Source organism: Narcine bancroftii, chromosome 10 (assembly GCF_036971445.1).
Source record: "Narcine bancroftii isolate sNarBan1 chromosome 10, sNarBan1.hap1, whole genome shotgun sequence".
Taxonomy (NCBI): Eukaryota; Metazoa; Chordata; class Chondrichthyes; order Torpediniformes; family Narcinidae; genus Narcine; species Narcine bancroftii.
The window spans coordinates 46739188-46761120 of NC_091478.1; the positions used below are offsets into that span (position 1 = coordinate 46739188).

General features: G+C 42.4%; 1 protein-coding gene across 1 annotated transcript in view; it reads left to right on the forward strand.

Annotated features, from left to right (window-relative positions):
* The window catches only part of kifbp (kinesin family binding protein), a 38478-nt gene extending 19836 nt beyond the window's left edge, over positions 1–18642 (forward strand). Inside the window, exons 3-7 of the mRNA XM_069900851.1 lie at positions 3–82; positions 5626–5809; positions 13668–13761; positions 14909–15021; positions 16159–18642. Of these exons, the coding sequence (XP_069756952.1) occupies positions 3–82; positions 5626–5809; positions 13668–13761; positions 14909–15021; positions 16159–17037 (1350 nt within the window). The 3' untranslated portion in view covers positions 17038–18642. The remainder of the gene's footprint in view (positions 1–2; positions 83–5625; positions 5810–13667; positions 13762–14908; positions 15022–16158) is intronic.
* Positions 18643–21933: the final 3291 nt, after the last annotated feature.

Here is a 21933-nt window from a genome sequence, read left to right on the forward strand (position 1 = left end):
AGATTGGGACACCACCGTGGGATACCCATGAGCACTTCCTGGCTGAAGAGGAGAGGCTGAGTGAGCAGGAGAGACATAAAAGGTATGGTGGTTCTAAACGTACAAACATCAAGATAGAGAGGATTTCCTTGAATTCAACTCAGAAAAGAATACTAGCTTTTCCTTCATTGATGGCCAGACAAACAATTTTGATAAAATGCAAAGACAACAGAGTACCAACTCGTATGCAATGGTTACAGGATGTTATGTCTTGGTTAAGTTTGGAGAAAATTAGATCTAATGTTAAAGAGATCAAGGTTGAATCTGACAAAAAATGAGGCCCTTTCATGGACTATGATCATAATTTGATGAATTAAGCAGGGGTGCTCTGGGGGTTTTCTATCTGATGTCTGAGAGTTGATCATTGATTCTTTACAATTTATTTGCTGGTGACCGTGTTTAGTGGGAGGGGTTAGATTAGTATGGGGGGGGGGGTTATTTCTTCCTTTTTATTTCTTTTGTTCTTATTTTGTTCTACAACTAGAAGAGATTAGTCTATTTAGATCATCTCATAAGGATATTTCACTTTTTTTGAGAAATATATAAGACAATGTTTAATTGGTATGTGACCCATATTCTGTAATGCATTAGATAAAAGCTATAATTAATATCTAAACAATATATACATGTAATACTTCTCTCTAGCAAATTATTAAAAATGTTTTAAAAAGAAGAAATTGGATCAGAACCCCATAAGCTTTATTCAAACATTGATCTCCAAGGTGCAGGACAGAGGCATGCTGGGAGAGAGGGTGGAGGTAGAAAGGGTGTGCAGGTCCCTCCTCCAAAAGCCGGGTCCTGGACAGAGACCACGCTCTGTCCTGGTAAAATTATTATGATACCAGGTCAGGGAGGAGATACTGAGGTCAGCAGCAATTGGGGAAAAACAGAGAGGGGGTCCCATGGAGATAGACAGGAACAAGATATTTTTCAACCCCTATAACAGTGTGGCACTCTAAAAGGCAAGGGAGACACTGGAGCCAGCAAAACGGTTAATTAAACAGAAGGGGCATAATCATACTGAAGTACCCGGCCACTCTGAAAGTGGTTTTGCCAGGGAAAGAGAGGAAATTTTTTATGGATCCTGAAAGAGTGCACCAAATGGCAGAGGACTTACCCACACTTGTGGATAAAAAGAAGAGTCCAAACCAAAATATATTTCCGCGGAAATATGTGGACTCACTGTGAATTGTAAGATACTCGGGTGTTTAAATGAAAAGATGGCGTGGGAAAAGAGGACAAATGGAAGTAAACATTATAACTGTAATTTTTTTTGCTTGCGAGTGTGGGAGTTGGAGGGAGGAGATGAAAAGTGCAAACTGCACAACCTATAGTGGGGGGGGTGGTAGCAGCAGATGGAAGATTGTCACTAACTGGTGGAGGGGGGTATGGTGGATATAGTGTGAAGAAGGGGCTGTTGTGGAAGGGTAATAGAGGATTGAACGAGTGTATGGTTACAGAGGATATGTATGTTTGTCTACTTTTTTTTGGCTAGATCCCTTAGTTTTTACTTTTGTTCTTGTCCTTTACTAGTGAAGTGTTGTGAGCGAATGGGTGTGTGGTGTTTCTCTTATTTTTCCAGGGCTTGTCTTGGGTGGGTGGGTGGTAATGGCTAAGAATGTAAAGTTTGATACTTATAATATCAACGACTTAAACAGTCTGGTGAAGCAAAAAAGGGTCTTGGCACACATGAAAAAATGGGGATAGATCTGGCCTTCCTTTAAGAGACATTTAATTGAGCGGGAACATCTAAAGCTAAAAAGGGGGTGGGTGGGTCAGGTTATATCCTCCTTATTTGGCTCAAAGGCGAGGGGAGTGGCAATTCTAGTGGGGAAGAGTGTTCTAGTGCAGGTGCTGAAGGTGATTAAAGACAAAATGGGAAGATTCGTTATGGTGCACTGTCAGATATATCCAGAATCCTGGACCCTAATGAATGTGTATGCCCCCAACTATGATGATGAAAAATCTATATAGGACATTTCCCTACGATTGGCGTAGGAGAAAGGAAATATTCTAATAGGGGGAAACTTTAATCCATGTCAGGATCTCGTACTAGATAAATCCACAAAACGGATAACTAGGACCAGGACAGCGAAAGCCACCATTGACTGCATGAGGGAGCTGTATTTGATAGATGCGTGGCAGAGAAAGCATCTGAGAAAGGGACTACTCATTTTACTCGAAGCAACATGACTCCTACTCTAGAATAAATTTTTTCTGGCTTCAAAAAAAATATTATTAGGCAGTTCAGTTGAGATACATCGCCTCTCTCTTTAAGGGAGGAGGTGCGCTATCCTAGGGACAAATTGATCTGCACTTGGTAGACGAGAAGATAGCAGAGGATTTCATTTACAAATTGCTGTCAGGGAAGAAGGGAACAAATGATTAGTATCTGGACCAAAATTAACCAGTATCTGAAAGCTAAAGTGGAAATGTCACCAAAAACATCCTTGACTCCATTAATACCATTAATGGGAGGTAACAAGATCCTGGACATGTGGTGCTGTAATGACATCAGGTGCATAGAGGACTGTTACGAGCAGGGGCAATTAATGTCGTTTGAACAACTAAAAAATAAATATGCTTTGCCAAATCAGACATTCCACTGCTATCGTCAAATAAGGTCTTTTCTACGGGATGCAGTACGGGATGCATTCTACCTCGATGCAGTAACATTAGAAGAGGGTGTGGTAAGAAATTTATTTCGGCAATGTATTGCCTGTTCCAGTCAGAGGGACCCAAACCAGGCCTTCATAAGTTGGGAGGAAGATGGGAATCGGACTTGGGCATGAGAGATGCTTGTCCGACGTGCCGGGGAAGTATGACCATGGTCATCAATGCAGTGTACAGGCTGGTTCAATATAATTTTTTGGACCAGCTGTATCTAACGCTGCAGAAAATAGACAGGTCAAAACCAGAACTCTCGGACCATTGCTTCAGACCTGGACGTTTGTGGACACAACCTGGTCATGTACCAAGGTTAGATCTAGGCCAAGTCCTGGAGAAAATTATAGGTAAACAGTTCCCTCAGGACCCAGAGGTGTTCCTGCTGAGAAACATAATGGACACAAGGCTTACAATGTAGCTGTCCAAATTTCAAATCCAATTTGTGTTAATCGCATTGGCAGTGGCCAGGAAGTGCATTGCGGCGACTTGGAAGTCCGACTCTAGTCTTAGTATCAAACAATGGAAAAAGGAAATGCAGAGCTGAGTTCCCCTGGAGAAAATAACATAACCTGAGAAACAAATATGGTACCTTTTGCACTACATAGGTACATGGCGGTGGTTAGTTTCACAGTTCCTTACTGCGGCTTCCTCTCCCTCAGGAATGAATATCAGCCCAGAGGCCACCCACTGAGCTGCAACAATCCCTGCCCTATATTATTTTCCTGCTGTTAAAGTTTTGTTGTTGGTCGAAGTTTGAGTGAGTCGTCTTGTTTTATGTGTGTGGGGAGGGGGGAGGTGGGGTTGGTAGAGACACAGGATTGTATATATTGTCATAAAGAAAATGAATATATGTATATTTATATGTTGGCATGACACTGTATATGGCTATACAAGCTTGTGTGAAAATATAAATAAAATATTCAAAAAAGGAAAAATTTTACTTGCAAGCTTTTGAGTAGTTTGAAAAATTCTCTTGGTAGAAACTTTGGTACACATTCTGCCCCCAAGAGTACATAGAAACACTGTGCCTTCTCTCATAACTGTAAATTTGCAAGTGTAGCTTCAAACTTTTAACTGACAGCAGTTGAATGTTATGGGAAGTTAGTTAATGTGGGAGTTATATAATACAGTAGTCATAGGAATTTTGATAAGATTTTAAGCCAGCATTTATTTGTACCAAGAATATGTTATCCAAATTGTATCTTGTCTGCTTGGTACCTCTATTCATAATCTTTCACCACAAAACTTTCTGAGGGGGAAGAGCTTCCAGAAGTGTGGTCCAGAGTGAAACTGATGACGCTGGTATAAATAGTATTGAAGTCCAAGAGTTAGACATTCAGGAGATAAGTAAAAATGGTGGCTGTGTTCTGGCCTCAACCCAATATCATGTATTAATGAGTTTGGCAAGTAGGAGACAGTGTGGTTAGAAGTGTGATGCAGGAGCAAGTCTTTAAGGTTCTTGAGGCATTGGAACTGAATTTGGCAGAAGCACCACCTGTATAATGCAATGATTTGTACTGGAACAGAAAGGTTAGCTTGTAATGATTGCACTAAGGAGCAAAACATGATCAGGTCAGTGGTGAATATCGTGCATCTCTGATCTCCAGTACATTTCTGGGATAAGATCCCATCTCCCTGGACAAAATAAAAGTCTTGGAAAGCATTTACTCTCCATTAACATCGACTTCTCTAGTTTCCATTAGGCCCCACCCCGTCTCTCACTCTTTCCCCATCCTTCTGACACCAGTTCCTCACCATTTAGAGAACTATCCCCTCCCCCATCACTTTTCAGCTTTTTTCTCTTCTGCCCTCCCACCCATATCCACCTATGACCTCTAGCCTTTTGGCCTGTGTTCCTGCCCCTTCCTCTCTCCTCCCCTTTCCTCACCTTTATTCCAGTGCCTGCCTTCCTTTTGCTCATACTTTGATGAAGGGCTCAGGCCCAAAATGTTGGTTTCCCTTTATTTTGTATAGATGCTGCTTGACACGCTGAGTTTCTCTAGCAGCTTTGTGTATTGAACTCCAATCACAGCGTCTGCAGACTCTGCTGTTTAACTTATGAATATTTAGGTTTTTTTATATTTAGCTTTTTTTTTTCTATTTTGTGGCATCTTCATTATACCCGAGTTGTTAGTGTTTTACATAACAGGAAATTGCAGCGAGGCTTTCATCACATTTATACATTGTAGTTGTGCACATGACAATAAACTCATTCAGTTGACTCCTGACTGCTCCACATGAAACTGGCCACCTCAAGTCCTGCATTATGCCCCCCTATTCAGTCTCTGTGTCACTGATTACTCTCGGTGGAATTGCCCGTATGCAATGGCAGCATTGACTATCTCCATCAAGGAAAGATGAGGTACCTTTCTTGCCATTCGGTAGCATTATCATTGCTGAATCACACGCCCTCATCAACATTATCCGGAGTCATTGATCAAGCTGTCCATTCATATGAATGCTGTGATCTGAAGAGAAGTGGACGTGTTGGGTTACCTGTTACAGATGCTTCACCTTCATCACTCCACTGCCTCCACCAGTGGAGCAAGTTTGTACCTGCAACCTCTACTGTCTCCTGTGGCAAGGTTGACAGGCATGTGAGAATACTTTCATTTGCAAGTACCTCACTAATCACACATTTTCCTGATTCGAAATCTATCTTCTATGTTGTTGTCTTTGGGTCTGAATTCCACAAAGTCCTTTCAGAGAGATGGGATTATCTCCACCTCAAAGATGGCAACAGTTCAAGAAGGTAGCCAGTTTTTCAAAAGGCATTTGTGCTGAGCAATAAATGCTGACCTTGCCAGGAGCACCAGCCTCCTGTAAAGGAATTAAAATAATGATGCTGCAGTGTAACTGATTACTCCAGATGTGAATGTTTGTCTACTTTTTTGAATGATGCTCTCTGTGTTTGGGCAGGTTTGAGAAAGTTTATACTCACACCTTGTATTATCTGGCACAAGTCTATAAACACTTGGACATGAATGAAAAGGCTGCCTGGTACTGTCACACTACCTTGCAACGCCAGCTGCAATTCTCCCATTACAACCCTGTGGAGTGGGCTATCAATGCTGCCACCTTGTCACAGTACTACATCACCAAGGTAAGTCTCTGTGTGTCTAGGGAGCAGCCCTTGGCTGTTGTGATAGTCAAATGGGGAAATTTCTGGGGCATGGCAAGATGGCGTAAGGATCAGACGTGCCTTCCAGTCCTCTCCTGACTCTATCTTATTGTTTTGACTAGAAATGCCTGTTAAAATTCTTTAAAAGTTTAGATAATTTCAGTGCTGTTAATTTAACTTATGATGGTACAATTGGTGGAAAAGAGCAAAAAAAAACGACAACAGATCATCAAAAAACTACATTTTCCAAAAGTTCAAGTTTTGGAGCCTACCTATAGGAAAGACACCGGGACTCAGTGTGAAATGGATCCCAGGAGAGAGGTACGGTGTTCGGATGTAGAGCTCTATGTTATATCGGTAGAGCCCCCTAAAGAGGGTGCCAAACAGCCTTTAGAACAAAGAGTTACTCAAAGGCATTTGTCAGCTGTAGAGGTGACGCTGCAAACTGCATCTTTTGAGATACAAGAACCTATACAACTTGATGTACTGGGAGAATTTAATACATTATGAACTGGGGAAAACCCCGGCCAGCGTCTTCCAGTCATTGCTGGAGAGGTTGTGGCTGGGGTTTCCGCACGCAGTCATACCTCAAGGAAGGCAACCAGAATGAAGGAAGGAATAGAAGATCCTTTGGAGAAGAAACAAGAATCTGTTGAGCCAAAATCTCTTCCAATTGAAAAGATTTTTGTGAATCTTGAATCTAAATTATCTTATACAATGCAGGTATTATTCAAGATTATGACTGAACTTGGTACTAGGTTTAATACTTTGGTGAAAATACATTCTCAACAGATGGCTGAGTTTGGAGCTTTTAAGCTTGAAGTGAGAGATAACTTTAATTCGTGTAAAGAAGATATAGACGAAATACGGGATCAAGTTTTTGATGTGACCAAAATGGTCGAAGACTTACAAACTCAAAATAAAAATTTGGTGAAAAAGATTGATTATTTGGAAAACCAATCCAGATGGAACAATATAAAGATTATTGGTTTGCCGGAAGGTATGGAGGGACCAGACCCAAGAAAATTTTTTACTGAATGGATTCCACAGGTGTTGGGTCAAGAACATTTCCCGGAAGGTATAATACTGGAACGTGCTCACAGAGCCTTGCGTAGAAGACCTATTTCAGGTCAAAGTCCAAGACCTGTTTTGGTTCGTTGCTTGAATTATTACGACAGAGAAATAATTTTACGAGTGGCTATTAGAAATGCACAACAGAGAAAATCACCCTTGATGATTCAAAATAATCGAGTTTTCTTCTATGCGGATTTGAGTCAAGAAGTTATGTTCCAACGACGGGAATTCAATCCTGCTAAAGAGTTGTTGTGGAAGAAAGGTTATAAGGCAACCTTTAGATATCCAGCTGTTTTGAAGGTTTTTCAAGATGGTTGCCAACCAAAGTTCTTTGATTCTCCAAAGGAAGCTATAGCATTTGCTCAAGAGCTGCCAATTACTCAGTTTCAACAGAGACATAGTCCGCCGTGATCTCTAAGGAGACAAGAGATGGAAGAAAAGAACTGTGCTCCAAGAAGGAATGGTTGTAATGGTGACTCGGCAGTTGGAGCTGATTAAAAGAAGAGTTGTCCTTTTTTTTCTAATTTTTTTTATATAAAAAAAAGGGTTATTAAATAATGATGATGTTAGTTTAAGATGAAGTGAGAGTTGGGGGAGAGAACTGGATAGGCACTATTTCCTGAAAGTCATCTGCTACGTGTGAGTTATCTCACACCCATTTTTTTTGGGGAGTTACCGCATTGCGCAGTTTAGACGGGAGGGGGTATTTTTAACCTCCTACCCGTTTTTTTTTTTCTTTTTTTTTTGTATTATTAGATTAAAGAGTGAAGGGTTTTTTTTTGTTTAAATATTTAAAAAAAGCATCAGAAAGTATTTGATTGTTTAAAAAACTAAAAATTGATGTGTTTTTTTTGTAAGGTTTATTCAGTAGATAAGGAATATCTGAAATTTAAATGTGAATGGGATGGATAAGTTTTTTTTAATATATTTTTTCTTTAACTTTAAGGTGAAAGGAGTGGTAATTCTGGTGTATATTATTTTGCTATTTTAGTTATAGAACGAAGGGAATAATGGTGAAAGTTATAAATTGAATTGTACAATTTTTAATGAGGCTTGAATTTTGTTTGTGGTTTATGCTCCATTTGTTGAAGATATAGATTTCGTTGTAGATGTGTTTTTATTATTCGGATATCTGAATTTTAATGTAATGATTGGGGATATTTAAATGTGGTATTGGAGCTTTTATTGGATAACTATTTAAGAGTAAAAGGGAAAAATGGTGTAAGAGTACTAAAATTGAATTGTATAATGCTTAATGAGGTTTGAATTTTGTTTTAAGATGGTGGTTTATGTGACTAATATGATGATAGATGTGAAGTTAGTTGATATTTGGTGAAGGTTTATCTCTATAGAGAAAGTTTTTTTTCATCTTTTTTTTTCATGCTATAATTTTTTTTAAGAATTGATTATTGTTTAAGAATTTTTGATAGATAATGTTACTAACTTTACTAATTTTTTATATTAAGTTTGAGTTAAATATATGTTTCATCTTAACTCCGTTTGTTAAATATATGCATTTAAGTTTGATTTAAATATGTTTTTTAAGTCTGATATTTTAGTATTAATAACTTTTCTTTTTGTTAGTATTTTAATCGGTTATGTTTTTGTTTTTTTTTGTAAGTGGGTTTCTTTTCTCACATATATTATTAACTTTATTAATTCTTCACTCTTTATTTTGTGGGGGGAAGGGGGGTTGGACTAATTTGAGTTGGGTTATTAATGTGTAATAATTATTGGGGAGGGTATAGTTTATTTAGATTACTGATATTGTATTGTAATTTTATTATTTTATTCTTAATTTTTTTAAATGTAATCCTATATGTTATTCATGTTATAAAATCTTAAAGTTTAAAAAAAAATGGGGAGATTTCTGGGGATATGAGTGGAGGAATGCTTCTCATTGGGAACTGAGAGCAGGACTTGGAACGAGGGAGGCATGATTAGCCTACTGGTTAGTGCTAGTGACCCAGGTTCGAATCCGGCATGATCTGTCAGGATTTTGTACATTCTTCCCATGTCTCCGTGGGTTTCCTCCAGGTGCTGTGGTTTCCTCCCAAGCAAATCGTACGGGGATTGTAAATTAATTGAGGTATTTGGGTTGCACAAGCTCATGGGCCAGAAGGGCCTGTGACCTGCCTAAATTAAAATTAAGAGGAAGGTTTAAAAAGCACCAGGAAAGGTAGATGCTTGTTTAAATTTCTCCATTGGCTAATTAGCTCTAGCCAATAAGGGGAAGGGAAGCTCAAGTGGAGCCACCATTGTGTGAGTGGCCCAATGGAGAACTGGGGAATTGAGGGTTTGGCTGAGGAGGCTGAGGCCAAAGAAGCAGCAAGGAGGGTGAGTGTTTCCCCTTTGCTATTGCTGGTTTGGTCTTGGTAGCCCGCAATGCAGTGCAGGAGTCGTGGCAGATATGGCAGTGGATGCTCCCCTAGGATGTGGGAATTCATGGAATCTGCTAGTTGCCCTGATGTGGGAAGTGTAGCCAACTCCAGCTCCTGAAAGGGCCGTATTAAGGAGCTGTAGTTGGAGGAATTAAGGATCATCCAGGAGGTTGAGAAAGTTATAGATAAGACTTTTGAGCAGATGGTTGCACCCAGAGTGCAGGATTCAGCTAGTAGATGGGTGAACTCCGAGAGAGGGAAGGAGAAAAAGAAGTCAGTGCAGGGTTACCTTGTCACCATTCCCCTCAGCAACATTACACCCCTTTGAATACTGCTGAGAGGGATGACCTATCTGGGCAAGGCATAGCCAGACCAACAGCACTGAGCTCAGAAGGGAAGGGAGAAATCAGATAGAGCATTAGTCATAGGCGATTTGATTGTCAGGGAAAGAGGTGGGAAATTCTTCAGCTTCAGAAGGAACTCCAGGATACTGTGTTGCCTCCTGGATGCTCAGGTCCATGATGTGTCCATATTCTTGGAGGATGAGCAGCGAGAGATTGTGGTACATATTGGAACCAGTGACATAGGCAGGAGAGGGGTACAGGTTCTGCAAAGTAAGTTTAGGGAGCAAGGAAAGAGGCTGAAGAGCAGGACCTCCAAGGTTGTAATTTCTGGATTTCTCCTGGTGCCATGAGCTGGGGAAGTTTAGAATGGGAATATAGTGCAGACAAACTGGAGGAGAGCCAATCTTGGCAGGGAAATGTGCTTATGCTGTTGGCCGGGGTATGGATGTGGGGTTAAACTAGATTTGCAAGGGGGTGGGAACCAAAGTGAAGAGGAAGAGATGATTGGTGCACCATTAGAGACAGCTGGTCGGGAGTTTGTGTGGGAGGACAGGCAGAGAGGGCAAAATTGCAGCCAATGGGATGAGTTGCAGTGCAACAGGGACACAAAGTCAAAAAAAGAAACAAATACAGTGTTAAAATTTTTATATTTAAATGCGCACTGCTTAAGAAATAAAATGGTTGATCTTGATTGAAATTGGCTTCTTCATAAAGTCAAAACAAAAGGATAGATGTCATGGAGAGCTTAAAATGTCCAAGGATACACAGTGTTTCGAAAGAATAGGCAGGCTCTGTAAGAAAGAGATGATATTCCATCAGATGATATAGAATCACTGTGGGTTGAGTCAAGAAATGGTAAGGGTAAAAGGACACTGTTGGCAGTTATATACAAACCTCCAAACCGTAGCCGGGATATGGACAACAAATTACAACAGCAAATAGAAAAGGTGTGTCAGAAGGGCAATGTTATGGTAGTCATGGGTGATTTTAACATGAAAGTAGATTGGGAATGCCAGGTTGGGAAGAGATCTCAAGAGAGAATTTGTAAAATGCCCATGATTTTGCATTTTGGAGCATCTTGTTGGTAAGTGAGTCCACTAGGACTGTACTGGACTGGGTGTTGTGTAAAGCATCAGGGGTGATTAGAGAGCTGGGAGTAAAGGAACCATTGGTTGGTGGGGGGGGGAGGGGAGAGAGAGCAGTGATCGCAATATGATTGAGTTCAATTTGAGATTTCACAAGGAGAAACTAAAGGTCAGATATGTCAGTATTTGAGAGGAGTAAAGGAATTACAGTGGGATGAGAGAAGAACTGGCCAAAGTTGATTGGAAGGGGTCACGAGTAAGGAAGATGGAAGAGCAGCAAAGGATGGAGTTTCTGCAAGAAATGAGGAAGGTGCAGGATAATTACATACCAAAAAAGAGAAAATATTCAAAATGGAAACATGTCATAACTGTGGCTGACAAGGGAATTCAAAACCAATATAATACAAGAAACCAAAAATTAATGAGAAGATAAAGGATTCGGAATTTTTTTAAAACTTGCAGAGATTAGGTAGATTTAGGTTGACTTAAATAAATGAGGATAATGGGCAGAGAAGTGGCAAGTGAAATACAGCGTCGGAAAGTATACAGTGGTGCCCTTTGGTAGAAGAAATAAATGGGCACAAGATTTTCTAAATGGGGAGAAGTTTGAAAATTCCCAGATGCAAAGGAGGCCTTGTGCAGGATACCCTGAAGGTAAACTTGCATGTTGAGTTGGTGGTGAAGAAGGCAAATACAATGCTGACATTAATTTAATTTCATTTAATTTGAAGAGGAATGTGATGTTCAGGCTTGAAAGGGCATTGGTGAGAACTCTCAGAGTATAGTGATCAGTTTTGGGCTCCATGCTGAAGAAAAGATGTGCTGATATTAGAGAGGGTTCAGAGGAGGTTTTCAAGGACGATTCCGGGAATGAAACAGTTATAACCATATAACCACTTACAGCACAGAACAGGCCAGTTCGGCCCTACTAGTCCATGCCGTAGCAAATCCCCACCCTCCTAGTTCCACTGACCAGCACCCGGTCCATACCCCTCTAGTCCCCTCCTATCCTTGTAATGATCCAGTCTTTCCTTAAATGTAACCAATGATCCCGCCTCGACCACGTCTGCCGGAAGCTCATTCCACATCCCCACCACCCTCTGCGTAAAGAAATTTCCCCTCATGTTCCCCTTATAATTTTCCCCCTTCAATCTTAAACCATGTCCTTTAGTTTGAATCTCCCCCTTTCTTAATTGAAAAAGCCTATCCACATTTACTCTGTCTGTCCCTTTTAAAATCTTAAACACCTCTATCAAGTCCCCTCTCAATCTTCTACGCTCCAGAGAAAAAAGCCCCAGTCTGCACAACCTTTCCCTGTAACTCAGACCCTGAAATCCTGTCAACATTCTCGTGAACCTTCTCTGCACTCTCTCTATTTTGTTTATATCTTTCCTATAATTTGGTGACCAAAACTGTACACAGTACTCCAAATTTGGCCTCACCAATGCCTTGTACAATCTCATCATAACCTCCCTACTCTTGAATTCAATACTCCGATTTATGAAGGCCAACATTCCAAATGCCTTCTTCACCACACCATCTACCTGAGTATCAGCCTTGAGGGTACTATTTACCATAACTCCTAAATCCCTTTGTTGCTCTGCACTCCTCAATTGTCTACCATTCAATGTATATGACCTATTTAAATTTGCCTTTCCAAAATGTAGCACCTCACATTTATCTGCATTAAATTCCATCAGCCATTTCTCAGCCCACACCTCCAGCCTTCCTAAATCACCTTTTAATCTACGGTAATCTACCTCACTGTCCACAACACCACCAATCTTTGTGTCATCCGCAAACTTGCTTATCCAATTCTCCATATATATATATATATATATATATATATATATATATATCCATATATATTGACGGCTCTTGGCTTGTACTCGTTGGTTAAGAGAATGAGGGGGGATCTCATTGAAACATTTTGAATTTTGAAAGGCATGGGAGAGTCTAGGACAAGAGGGTACAACTTTAGGATTGAAAGACATCAATTTAGGAAAAGATGAGGAGGAATTTCTTCAGTCAGAGGGTGGTGAATCTGTGGAATTTATTGCCACAGCCAGTTGTGGAGGCCAAGTTGTTGGATGTATTTAAGGATGAGATTGATAGGTTCTTGATTAGTCAGGGCATCAAAGGTTATCGGGAGAAGTCCAAGTATTGGTAAAATGGATCAGCTCATGATTGAATGGCGGGGAGACTCAATAGGCTGAATGGCTTATTCTGTTCTCATGTCTTATGGTCTTGTACTGTTTGGAGAGGGAAATGGTGGCAATACCCCATGGTTTTCTTTTCTTTGTGATACATTAACCTGGTGAACTGTTGGACAAAGTCTGAAGCTCCTGTGGAATAAGTGGTGTAGGTAGTAGGAGTGGTGAGGAAGAGCTGGTGGGGCTAGAATGATCCTCGCAGCATGGGGATGATGATGGTGGCAGGGAACAAGGGTTGGCAAGAAACATGGGGAAGGATGGGTAAAGTGTATAGGAGGAGGAGAGAGGGAGTTCATGGTCTGTATCCTTGGTCTTTAATAAGTTAGCTGCTCTTGCTATTATAGTGAAAGGAGCCAGAGTTGTTCCCTGTATCCCAGGATAAAAAAAATACAATGGACTTTATCCTTGATTCCTAATAAGTCATTTGTGACCTCCAGCGGGAAACTGGAATTGGCTGGGAATTGATAATTCCAGCTAGCCATAATCCAGCTGGAACCAAGGCTATTCTGGTCTTGCTGCATTGGGGTTTGAACACCAGGAGGAATCAGAGCAAAACAAGTACTGAATATGGACTACTTTGCAGTAGGGTTTAATTTGGAGCATATCCCAGGTGCTTAGACTATGGTTTCCAATGGGTAAGACAGGCTATCATGCAAGATGTGTGGGCTACAGGGGAAAGAGCAATGAATTTACTGAAATTTAGATATCACTCAACATGGAACTGTTTATTTTCTCTTGAGCAGCAGCGTTACATGGAAGGTCGCCTGTGCCTTGCAGCTTCCAAAGTGATCTTTAACCAGGTGGGAGCAGTGTCCTTGGAATCTCCAGCAGAGGAAAGTAGGTTTAACAATCTTGCAGTGTTTTTAGGGTGTGAATAGTGTCACATGCAAGTATATTATGAGCTTCTTTTTGAGTCAGTGTCGGCACTGGGAGGGGGGGGGGGGCATCACGGATCTTGCCCCCCCAAACAAGGTATTGTGACCCCCCCCCACCCACGCTAGGGTGGGCAGACGTCCAGTTTTAGGTCGGACAGACGTCCAGTTCGGCTTTTGAGTAATTCTTTGCTCTGTCTGGCATCATCTTGAGCTGAATATTAATTTGTGCTCCATTTGGGGGTGTAGGGACTGAAAGGGGGCACTTACCATGTTAAATGCGGCATCCCGAGCTCCAAGGCCTGTGAGTGGCCATGTTCCTTCTTGATGCATGTACAATGGATTGGTACTCTGGGATCACTAGCATCACTTCCGTCAGAGGGAGGGGGAAATGAATAGCAGCCGCTATAAATTGTGCGTGTTCTTTCACTGCCTCTATTACATTCTCATGCTCAATATAATATTCCCACACTTGCTATGAATTGCATCTTTCCCTTGCCCGCTATAAATTGTGTGCATTCTTTCATTGCCTCTATATTCCCACGCTTACTATAAATTGCCAGTGTGTCTTTCCCATGGCCTCTATAAATTGTGTGCATTCTTTCATTGCCTCTATATTCCCACGCTTACTATAAATTGCCAGTGTGTCTTTCCCATGGCCTCTATAAATTGTGTGCATTCTTTCAATGCTGCTATTATATTCCCACGCTCGCTATAAATTGCCAGTGTGTCTTTCCCACGGCCTCTATAAATTGTGTGCATTCTTTCAATGCTGCTATTATATTCCCACGCTCACTATAAATTGCCAGTGTGTCTTTCCCACGGCCTCTATAAATTGTGTGCATTCTTTCAATGCTGCTATTATATTCCCACGCTCACTATAAATTGCCGGTTCAACTTTCCCATGTCCACTATTAATTGTGCGCGTTCGTTCAACATGTAAGAATATTCTCATCTAGCGTGCACACGCGTATAATGCGTGGGGGGCTGGTTTTTTTAAATACACATAAAACACATTATATGCGTAAAAATACGGTAGTAACATTGCTGACTTCTGTTTTAATTTATTTTAATGGGAAGCTTCCAGCCAGACATTTTCCTTCAATACACAGGTGAAGAAGAAAGGGATCGTCGTGACCAGCTCCAACAGAAGAAGGCAGAAATCGCACGGTGTTGGATAAAGTACTGTCTTAACTTGCTGCAAGATTCGCGCAAACTGCTCGAGGTATCTGAAGTGGACTTGTCTTGTTTGATATCTGTATGTTTAGAATGGCCCCTTGCTTCGAGGCACACAAGATACTTTTAGTATCTATGAGATGAATAGTGAAATAGAGGAGAATGGAATTTTACTGTCTTATATGCAATTAAAATCAGGGAAGACCCAATCAGCAGAGCCTAAATTTTTCTGTCAACAGGCTTCTTGCCGTGCCTGTTATTTGGCCAATCTATTCAAGATGACCACTGTTTCCCAGATATGAAATGGCCCCTGCTTCTTTGCTGCCAGACATCAGCTTCAAAGCATCAGAAATCACTCCACAACTTTCTGAGAGGATTGAAGTCCAGCCCAAGAGCAGGGTTAGGATTTTTTTTTGTCATATAGCATGGTAAAAGGCCCTTCTGGCCCACAAGCCTATGCCACCCAAATACACCAAATTAACCTACAACCTCCATACGTTTTGAATGGTGGGAGGAAACCAGAGCACTCGGAGGTAACCCACACAGACTTGGGGAGAACCTACACACTCCTTACAGGCTGCGCTGGATTCAAACCCAGGTCACTGGCGCTGTAATAGTATGGAGCTAATCGAAGTCCCACCAACTTTGATGAGAAGAATTGCTCTGGTCTGCCACCCCCTGATCCTAATATATGGGAAAAGTTATTGTTGCTTGTTTGTACCACACTAGCTCTCTTGCTGGCAAATAGTATTTGTGGCTGTAATCCTATTGACAGTCCTTCAGATAGTGCCAGCTAATTGAATACCACTTAGGGTTAATGTGTTCAGCATGGTTGTTCAGTGTTTCCAGTTCTCCCTTGGTGGAATAATTCATTTTCCCACTGTTTAGATCACGGTTTTAAGCTCTGATCAGAACTCCACACATGTCAGTGCTGCTAACTCTGCCAACCCAGAGGTAAACCCCACCCTTTAAAAATTGTATGCATAAACCCGCTCTCTGGTCAAGCTTATCCTGAAACCACCACGTGTTGTAGCAGAGTCTGGCATTTTCCTGATGTGAGGCGTTTGATAGAATACCTATAATGTTACTGATTTTATCATGCACCTCTGAAAGTATAAATGTCATGAAGACTATTGAAGTAACTCTGGAGCAATTTGTCTGCTTATGTACCTGCCTTTTCTTACAGAATGACATAGGTGAATTGGATTGGGATCGCCAGGAGGAATTGAAAACCCAACTGAGAAAGGAGGAGGAGGAGAATGAGCAGGGAAGGAAAAGTGCCGTGCTGTTTGGATCCAGTGATACGTTCGACCTGATCCAATCTGTGGAGGAGAAGGTGAGCTGCACTTACCCTGTGGACTTCATGCAAGCCCGTGAAGTGTTCTTGGTTGGACAGAATTACGTGCAGGAAGCCAAGGAGTTCTTCCAGTTGGACGATCATGTTACTGACCACATTGAAGTCGTTCAGGATCACAGTGCTTTATTCAAGGCTTTGGCATTCTTTGAAGAGGATTATGAGAGGCGTTGCAGGATGCATAAACGACGTATCGATATGCTGAATGCAGTCTACACAGAGTTAAACCCTCACTATTACCTCTTGGTCTGCAGGCAACTTCAGTTTGAGATTGGGGATACATACTATGAAATGATGGAGCTGAAGGTTTCCATTGCCAACCAACTGGATGAGCTGGACAGTCACAATGTGAAGAAAATCAACCACCTGGCCCAGTCAGCCATTACTTATTACAGTCTCTTTCTGGACTCGCTGAAGAACTCGGATAAGAAGTTCCCAGAGAAACTGGAAGCTGATGTCATGCGGCCAGCCCTGGTGGCAAAGTTTCGCATCGGCTGGTTATATAGTAAAGTGATCACTTCCGATCAGAAGTTGCAGCTGGACAACATGCAGCAGTCAGTGGACTGTTACCGCTTTGTAGTGGATTATTGTAATAGTCACCCAGAAGCTGCCAAAGCCATGGAAGCTGAGCTGGAGCTGTGTGTCGAGATGGCCACCCTATTGCCAGCAAGGATGGAGAAACTGAGGTCCAGATTAGCACCTTTCAACTAGTCATGTTGGCTGCTTCCGTGGATAGATGGGATACTTTGTGCGCTCTGCTGAGCTGCTTTTGTCTTTTGTCCCTCCAGACATAAACAGCAAGAAAAAAGAATTGCAGTTAGGTAGCAGCGTTTTCAATCGTGGAAAATACCAAATAATTTTGGTCAATTAAGCACTTCTGAACATCTATCAAAGAGCAGTATTAAATCTCCCAATAAATTCCTGATGTGTTGGAATATGTGTTGGCCACTTCTGACCAAATTGAATTGAATTGTTTTATTGTCACAAATACCAAAATACAATTTTTAAAAAAATCAACGTTTTTGCATGCTATCCAGGGAAGTCAACTCATGTAGCAGATAATAATTTATAATAAATGAATAAAGTATAACTTAAGGAGTGGTGCGTATTACAATGTCAAACTCCATTTAAAAACAGTGCAAGGGCATCATCTTTTGCCAGTGAGAGATCCATTTAAGAGTGTTCTGAAAGATCATTTATGTCTGCCCGAGAGATTTGATAGGCACCAGTTTAGAGTCATTAGGAAGGAAGCACTTTTGACAGTGCAGCATACCTTCATTTCTGAATTGGTCGGCCAACATACATTTATAGTAGAAACATAGATGTGAGGGCTGTCCATTGCGGCACAGCTGACTTTCAAGATAGCTCAGCCAACGTGGTTTTGTGTCATTTCCTCCTGGCTGCACATGTAGTAGCACGTCAGCGTGGAGCAAATGTTCTAATTTTCAGATGACAACTGCCCCAGTTATTCTGTGGGATCCTTTCAGCTCCACCAGCTGAGAACGCAAGTCTTTGTGAGAAATAGGATAAACATTATTCCTGAGACCAACTCTCTGTCATCAAACTCATTAGTCTTCCTACTTCTAATCTTGTGGAGTTCCAACCTTTATGGGTGGGTGTATATGGACTCTGTACAATGTTCCTGTCATGAAACGGGAAATTGGTTAAGCAGGCAGTGGAACAGCAGAGGGCTCAGAAGTGGCAACAAGGAAGCTCTGGGACTACTCTATGGGTGCAGCAGGGAGATTTGGTGAGATGATGATGAAGAAGAGGGGTAGGGGAGATAGGGTTTCCAATATGTGATGGGGAATGGGGTGTAGTAAGCAGAAAAGGGAAAGGTAAGATGGGAAAAGGAGGTAGGGAATAGTGCAGGAGACAGGAAGAGAGTGTGGAGAAATGCAAGAGTCAGGGAGAATGTCCCAAGACATTGTCAAGGGAATGAATTTACAGTGCTGCAGGTGTTTGAATCTGTCCCGACTATCTCATGCCATTGAATTTGACCATGAGACTCAGCTGATGACTCAGTGGAGATGAGTACAACATAAAAACAGAAACAGGAGTAGTCTATTTAGCTAAGGAGCTTGAGACTGAATAAGTTCTGAGTGTAACAGAGAATTGATTGTCTCAAGTGCTCAGCACATTGAATTCTGAGTGTCACTCAAGATGATTTGTCCTGAAAATTCCAAGACATTTAAGATTTTGACTGTGTAAAAACATTGACCCATGTATTCCAAGACAATGAATCTGACCTGTATGTCCCAGAATGATGTATTTGTTCCTTGTTTCTTTGGGGAATAAATCTGCTTATGTGTACCAGTAATGTCTCAACCATATCTAAGGGTACTGATCTTAACCAATCCAGGTAGGTGATTTTGTCCTGAACAACTTGGAAGATTGAAAATTACCCTGTCTTGTATAATTCCAGGAACAAATCTGTCCTTTCTGTTCTCTAAGACTTGTGCTCTTTTCTGTGAATCGAGTAGTGTCCTGAGCCATTTCAGAAAGAGCTTACGAATCAACCACGATGAGGTGCTTTCAAATTGAGTGGTCACTTGATATTCTCCGTTTATTTAAGATGCCTTTATTTTGTCGTATCCCCAAACTTTGTTTTCCTTTGCCTGTAAAGGCAAACAAAGAGGTGCCACGAGTCCAGTGCCACAATCAAGATGAGAAAGAGCAGCAAAAGTGAGTCACGGAACCCCTGCCCTCTATTCCGATCCTCCTGCACACAACTTCCGGTCCAGAGGTGAACCCAAGCTTGAGACATCCAAGTTTCCCTTGTTCTATGGTTCTGAACCTCACCTGAGTCCCTTTGGGAGCCCTGCTCACCATCAGCATCCTTATGAATCCTGGTCCCAATACCTGGTTTCCCAGAAGCTGTTCAACAGCAGACCATGCCTGGCGTGAGGCCTTCGGTCGCCATGCTCCACACTGGGCTGCTGTTGCAGCCTTCTACCCTACAGGGTCCACTCCCAGGTTACTCCTCAGCAGTAGTAGGTAAATTATTGGAAGGTATTCTAAGAGATTGGATATACAATTATTTGGATAGCCACGAACTGATTAGGGAGAGTCAATGAGGCTTTGTGTGTGGTAGGTGTGTTTAACCAAAAAGAGTTTTTCGAGGAGGTTACCAGGAAAGTTGGTGCTGTGGATGTTGTCTACATGGTGGCATGGTTGGCATAGCCATTAGTGCAGCACCTTTACAGTACAAGCAGTTGGAACCAGGTTTCGAATCCCGCACCATCTGTAAGGAGTTTGTGTGTTTTCTCTGTGTCTACGTGGGTTTTCCCCCAGGGCTCCCGTTTCTTCCCACTGTTCGAAACGTATTGGGGTGTAGGTTAATTGGGTTTAAATTGGGTTGCATGGATTTGTGGGCCAAAATGGCCTGTTACCAGCTGAAAGTCTAAATTTAAGTTTAGTAAGGCCTTTGACAAGGTTCCACATGAGAGATTAGTCAGGAAGGTTCCGATGTTAGGCATTCATGGTGAAGTAGTGAACTAGATTCTACAATGGCTGGATTCGAGAAACCAGAGCGTAGTGGTGGATGATTGCTTCTCAGACTGGCAGTCTGCGATAGTGGTGTGCCTCAGGGATCAGTGCTGGGATCATTATTGTTTGTCATCTAAATCAATGATCTGGATGATAAAGTGGAAGCGTTGTGGACAGCAAAATAGGTTTTTAAAGCTTGCAGAGGGATCTGGACCAGCTGGAAAAATAGACTGAAAAGTGGCAGATGGAATTTAATACAGACAAGTGTGAGGTGTTGTATTTTGGAAGGACAAACAAAGAAAGGACATACTGTGGTGTCCCACTAACAACATGATCGAACTGGCGTAAAATGGTGGCCGCGTGTGGCTAAGATGGTCTTCCCAAAATGGACTTGCCCCCCCCCCCCCCCCATCGCAGAGCAAAGCCCCCATGTGTGAAGAGTCCTTCGTATACGTGGGTGACATCACTTCCAGAGGAAGTTCCGGGAACTGGAAATGCGTAGAAGCCAGTGTGGAGAATGCTGAGTAAACTCCAACTGAGTGTGTGTGTCCTAGCTCTGTGTGTAGCACATTGCTACAATTGGTGACCCCGATGGTCCAAACAATATTTGGACCAAAGATTATCACTACATGCAGTGTCACTGTAGGTGCTGACTTTCTGGACATTACGACATTATGCATGTGGTTCAAGCAGGCAGAGGCATAGTTCAACATCCGGCAAGTAACCTCAGATTCCACGTGCTACTACTATGTAGTCAGCTCCCTCAACGAGGAAAAGATGAGCTTGGTTGCGGATTTTATGCAGACAGCCTGGAAGAGGGCAAGTGTATAGTGTTCAAAGAGCTCCTCATAAGGACTTTTGGTCTCGCTGTGAATGGGGCGCCTGCTTGCTCCACCTAGATGGCCTAGGGGACAGGCCCCCATCAGCATTAATGAATGAAATGCTGGTCCTAGCTGAAGGCCACTCTTCCTGCATCATGCTCAAGCAGACGTTCCTGGAACAGCTGCCAGAGGACATACATCTACTGCTAGCTGATGCAGATTTTAGCAAATCCCGGAAGGATGCGGTCAGGGCAGACATACTGTGGAGGACCAAGAAAGAAACTGCAATGTTTGTTGCACAAGAATCTCGGACCCGCTACCAACCACAACCCTGACCACCCCCAGCAGGAGAACGCCTCCAACAACAAGCAGTGGTATTTCTACCACCAGAGATGGGGCACAGAGGCCTGCCACTGTTGCCCACTCTGCCCGTTTCTGGACAGATGAGGCTTCTTGGTCGACACTGGAGCAGAAATCAATGTCATTTCCCCGACGGGGCACAACACCTGCAGCAGGAAGGCAGGACCCACCCTGAGAGCAGCAAACAGCAGCATTTTATGGACCTATGGCACCAGCTGCAGTTTGGTATCAGCCACTTCACATGGAATTTCACACTGGCAGCTATGGCCCAACTACTCCTGGCATAGCGATTGGTGCAGCACCCTTACAGTGCAAGCAGTTGGAACCAGGGTTTGAATCCCGCACCATCTGTAAGGAGTTTGTGCATTCTCCCCATAACTTCCTGCAAGCCAACAGCCGACAGGGGAACTGACTGGTTCACGTCAAAACGTTCAAATCATTCTCCTTGGGTGAAGCAAAGCTCCCAGCACCACCCTTGGACTCTGTCACACTCAGATGAATTCTCCAAAATGCTGGCAGATTAGCCTCACAGTTTAGGGGAGCCATGCTCAAACATGGGGCGCAGCACCATATACTGATGCAGGGACAACCACTCCACGTCAGAGTCTGCAGACTCCTCTCCCCCCCCAGACAAGCTTCACCTACCAAAGGAGGAGTTCAAAAGAATAGAGGAAAGATTTTCTCTAAGGTGGACCTCATCCGGGGATACCACCAGATCCCAGTACACCCAGAAGACATTCCCAAGTCCACCATCATCACCCTGTTCAGCTTGTTTGAGTTCTTCTGCATGCTATTCAGACTAAAGAATGCCGCACCGACCTTTCAACAGTTGATGGACATGGTGGGGCGTGATCTGGGCTTTGTTTTTATCTACTTGGATGACATTTTGATCGTCAGCAGCAATTGTCAGGTCCCACCTCCATGTACTCTACACCTG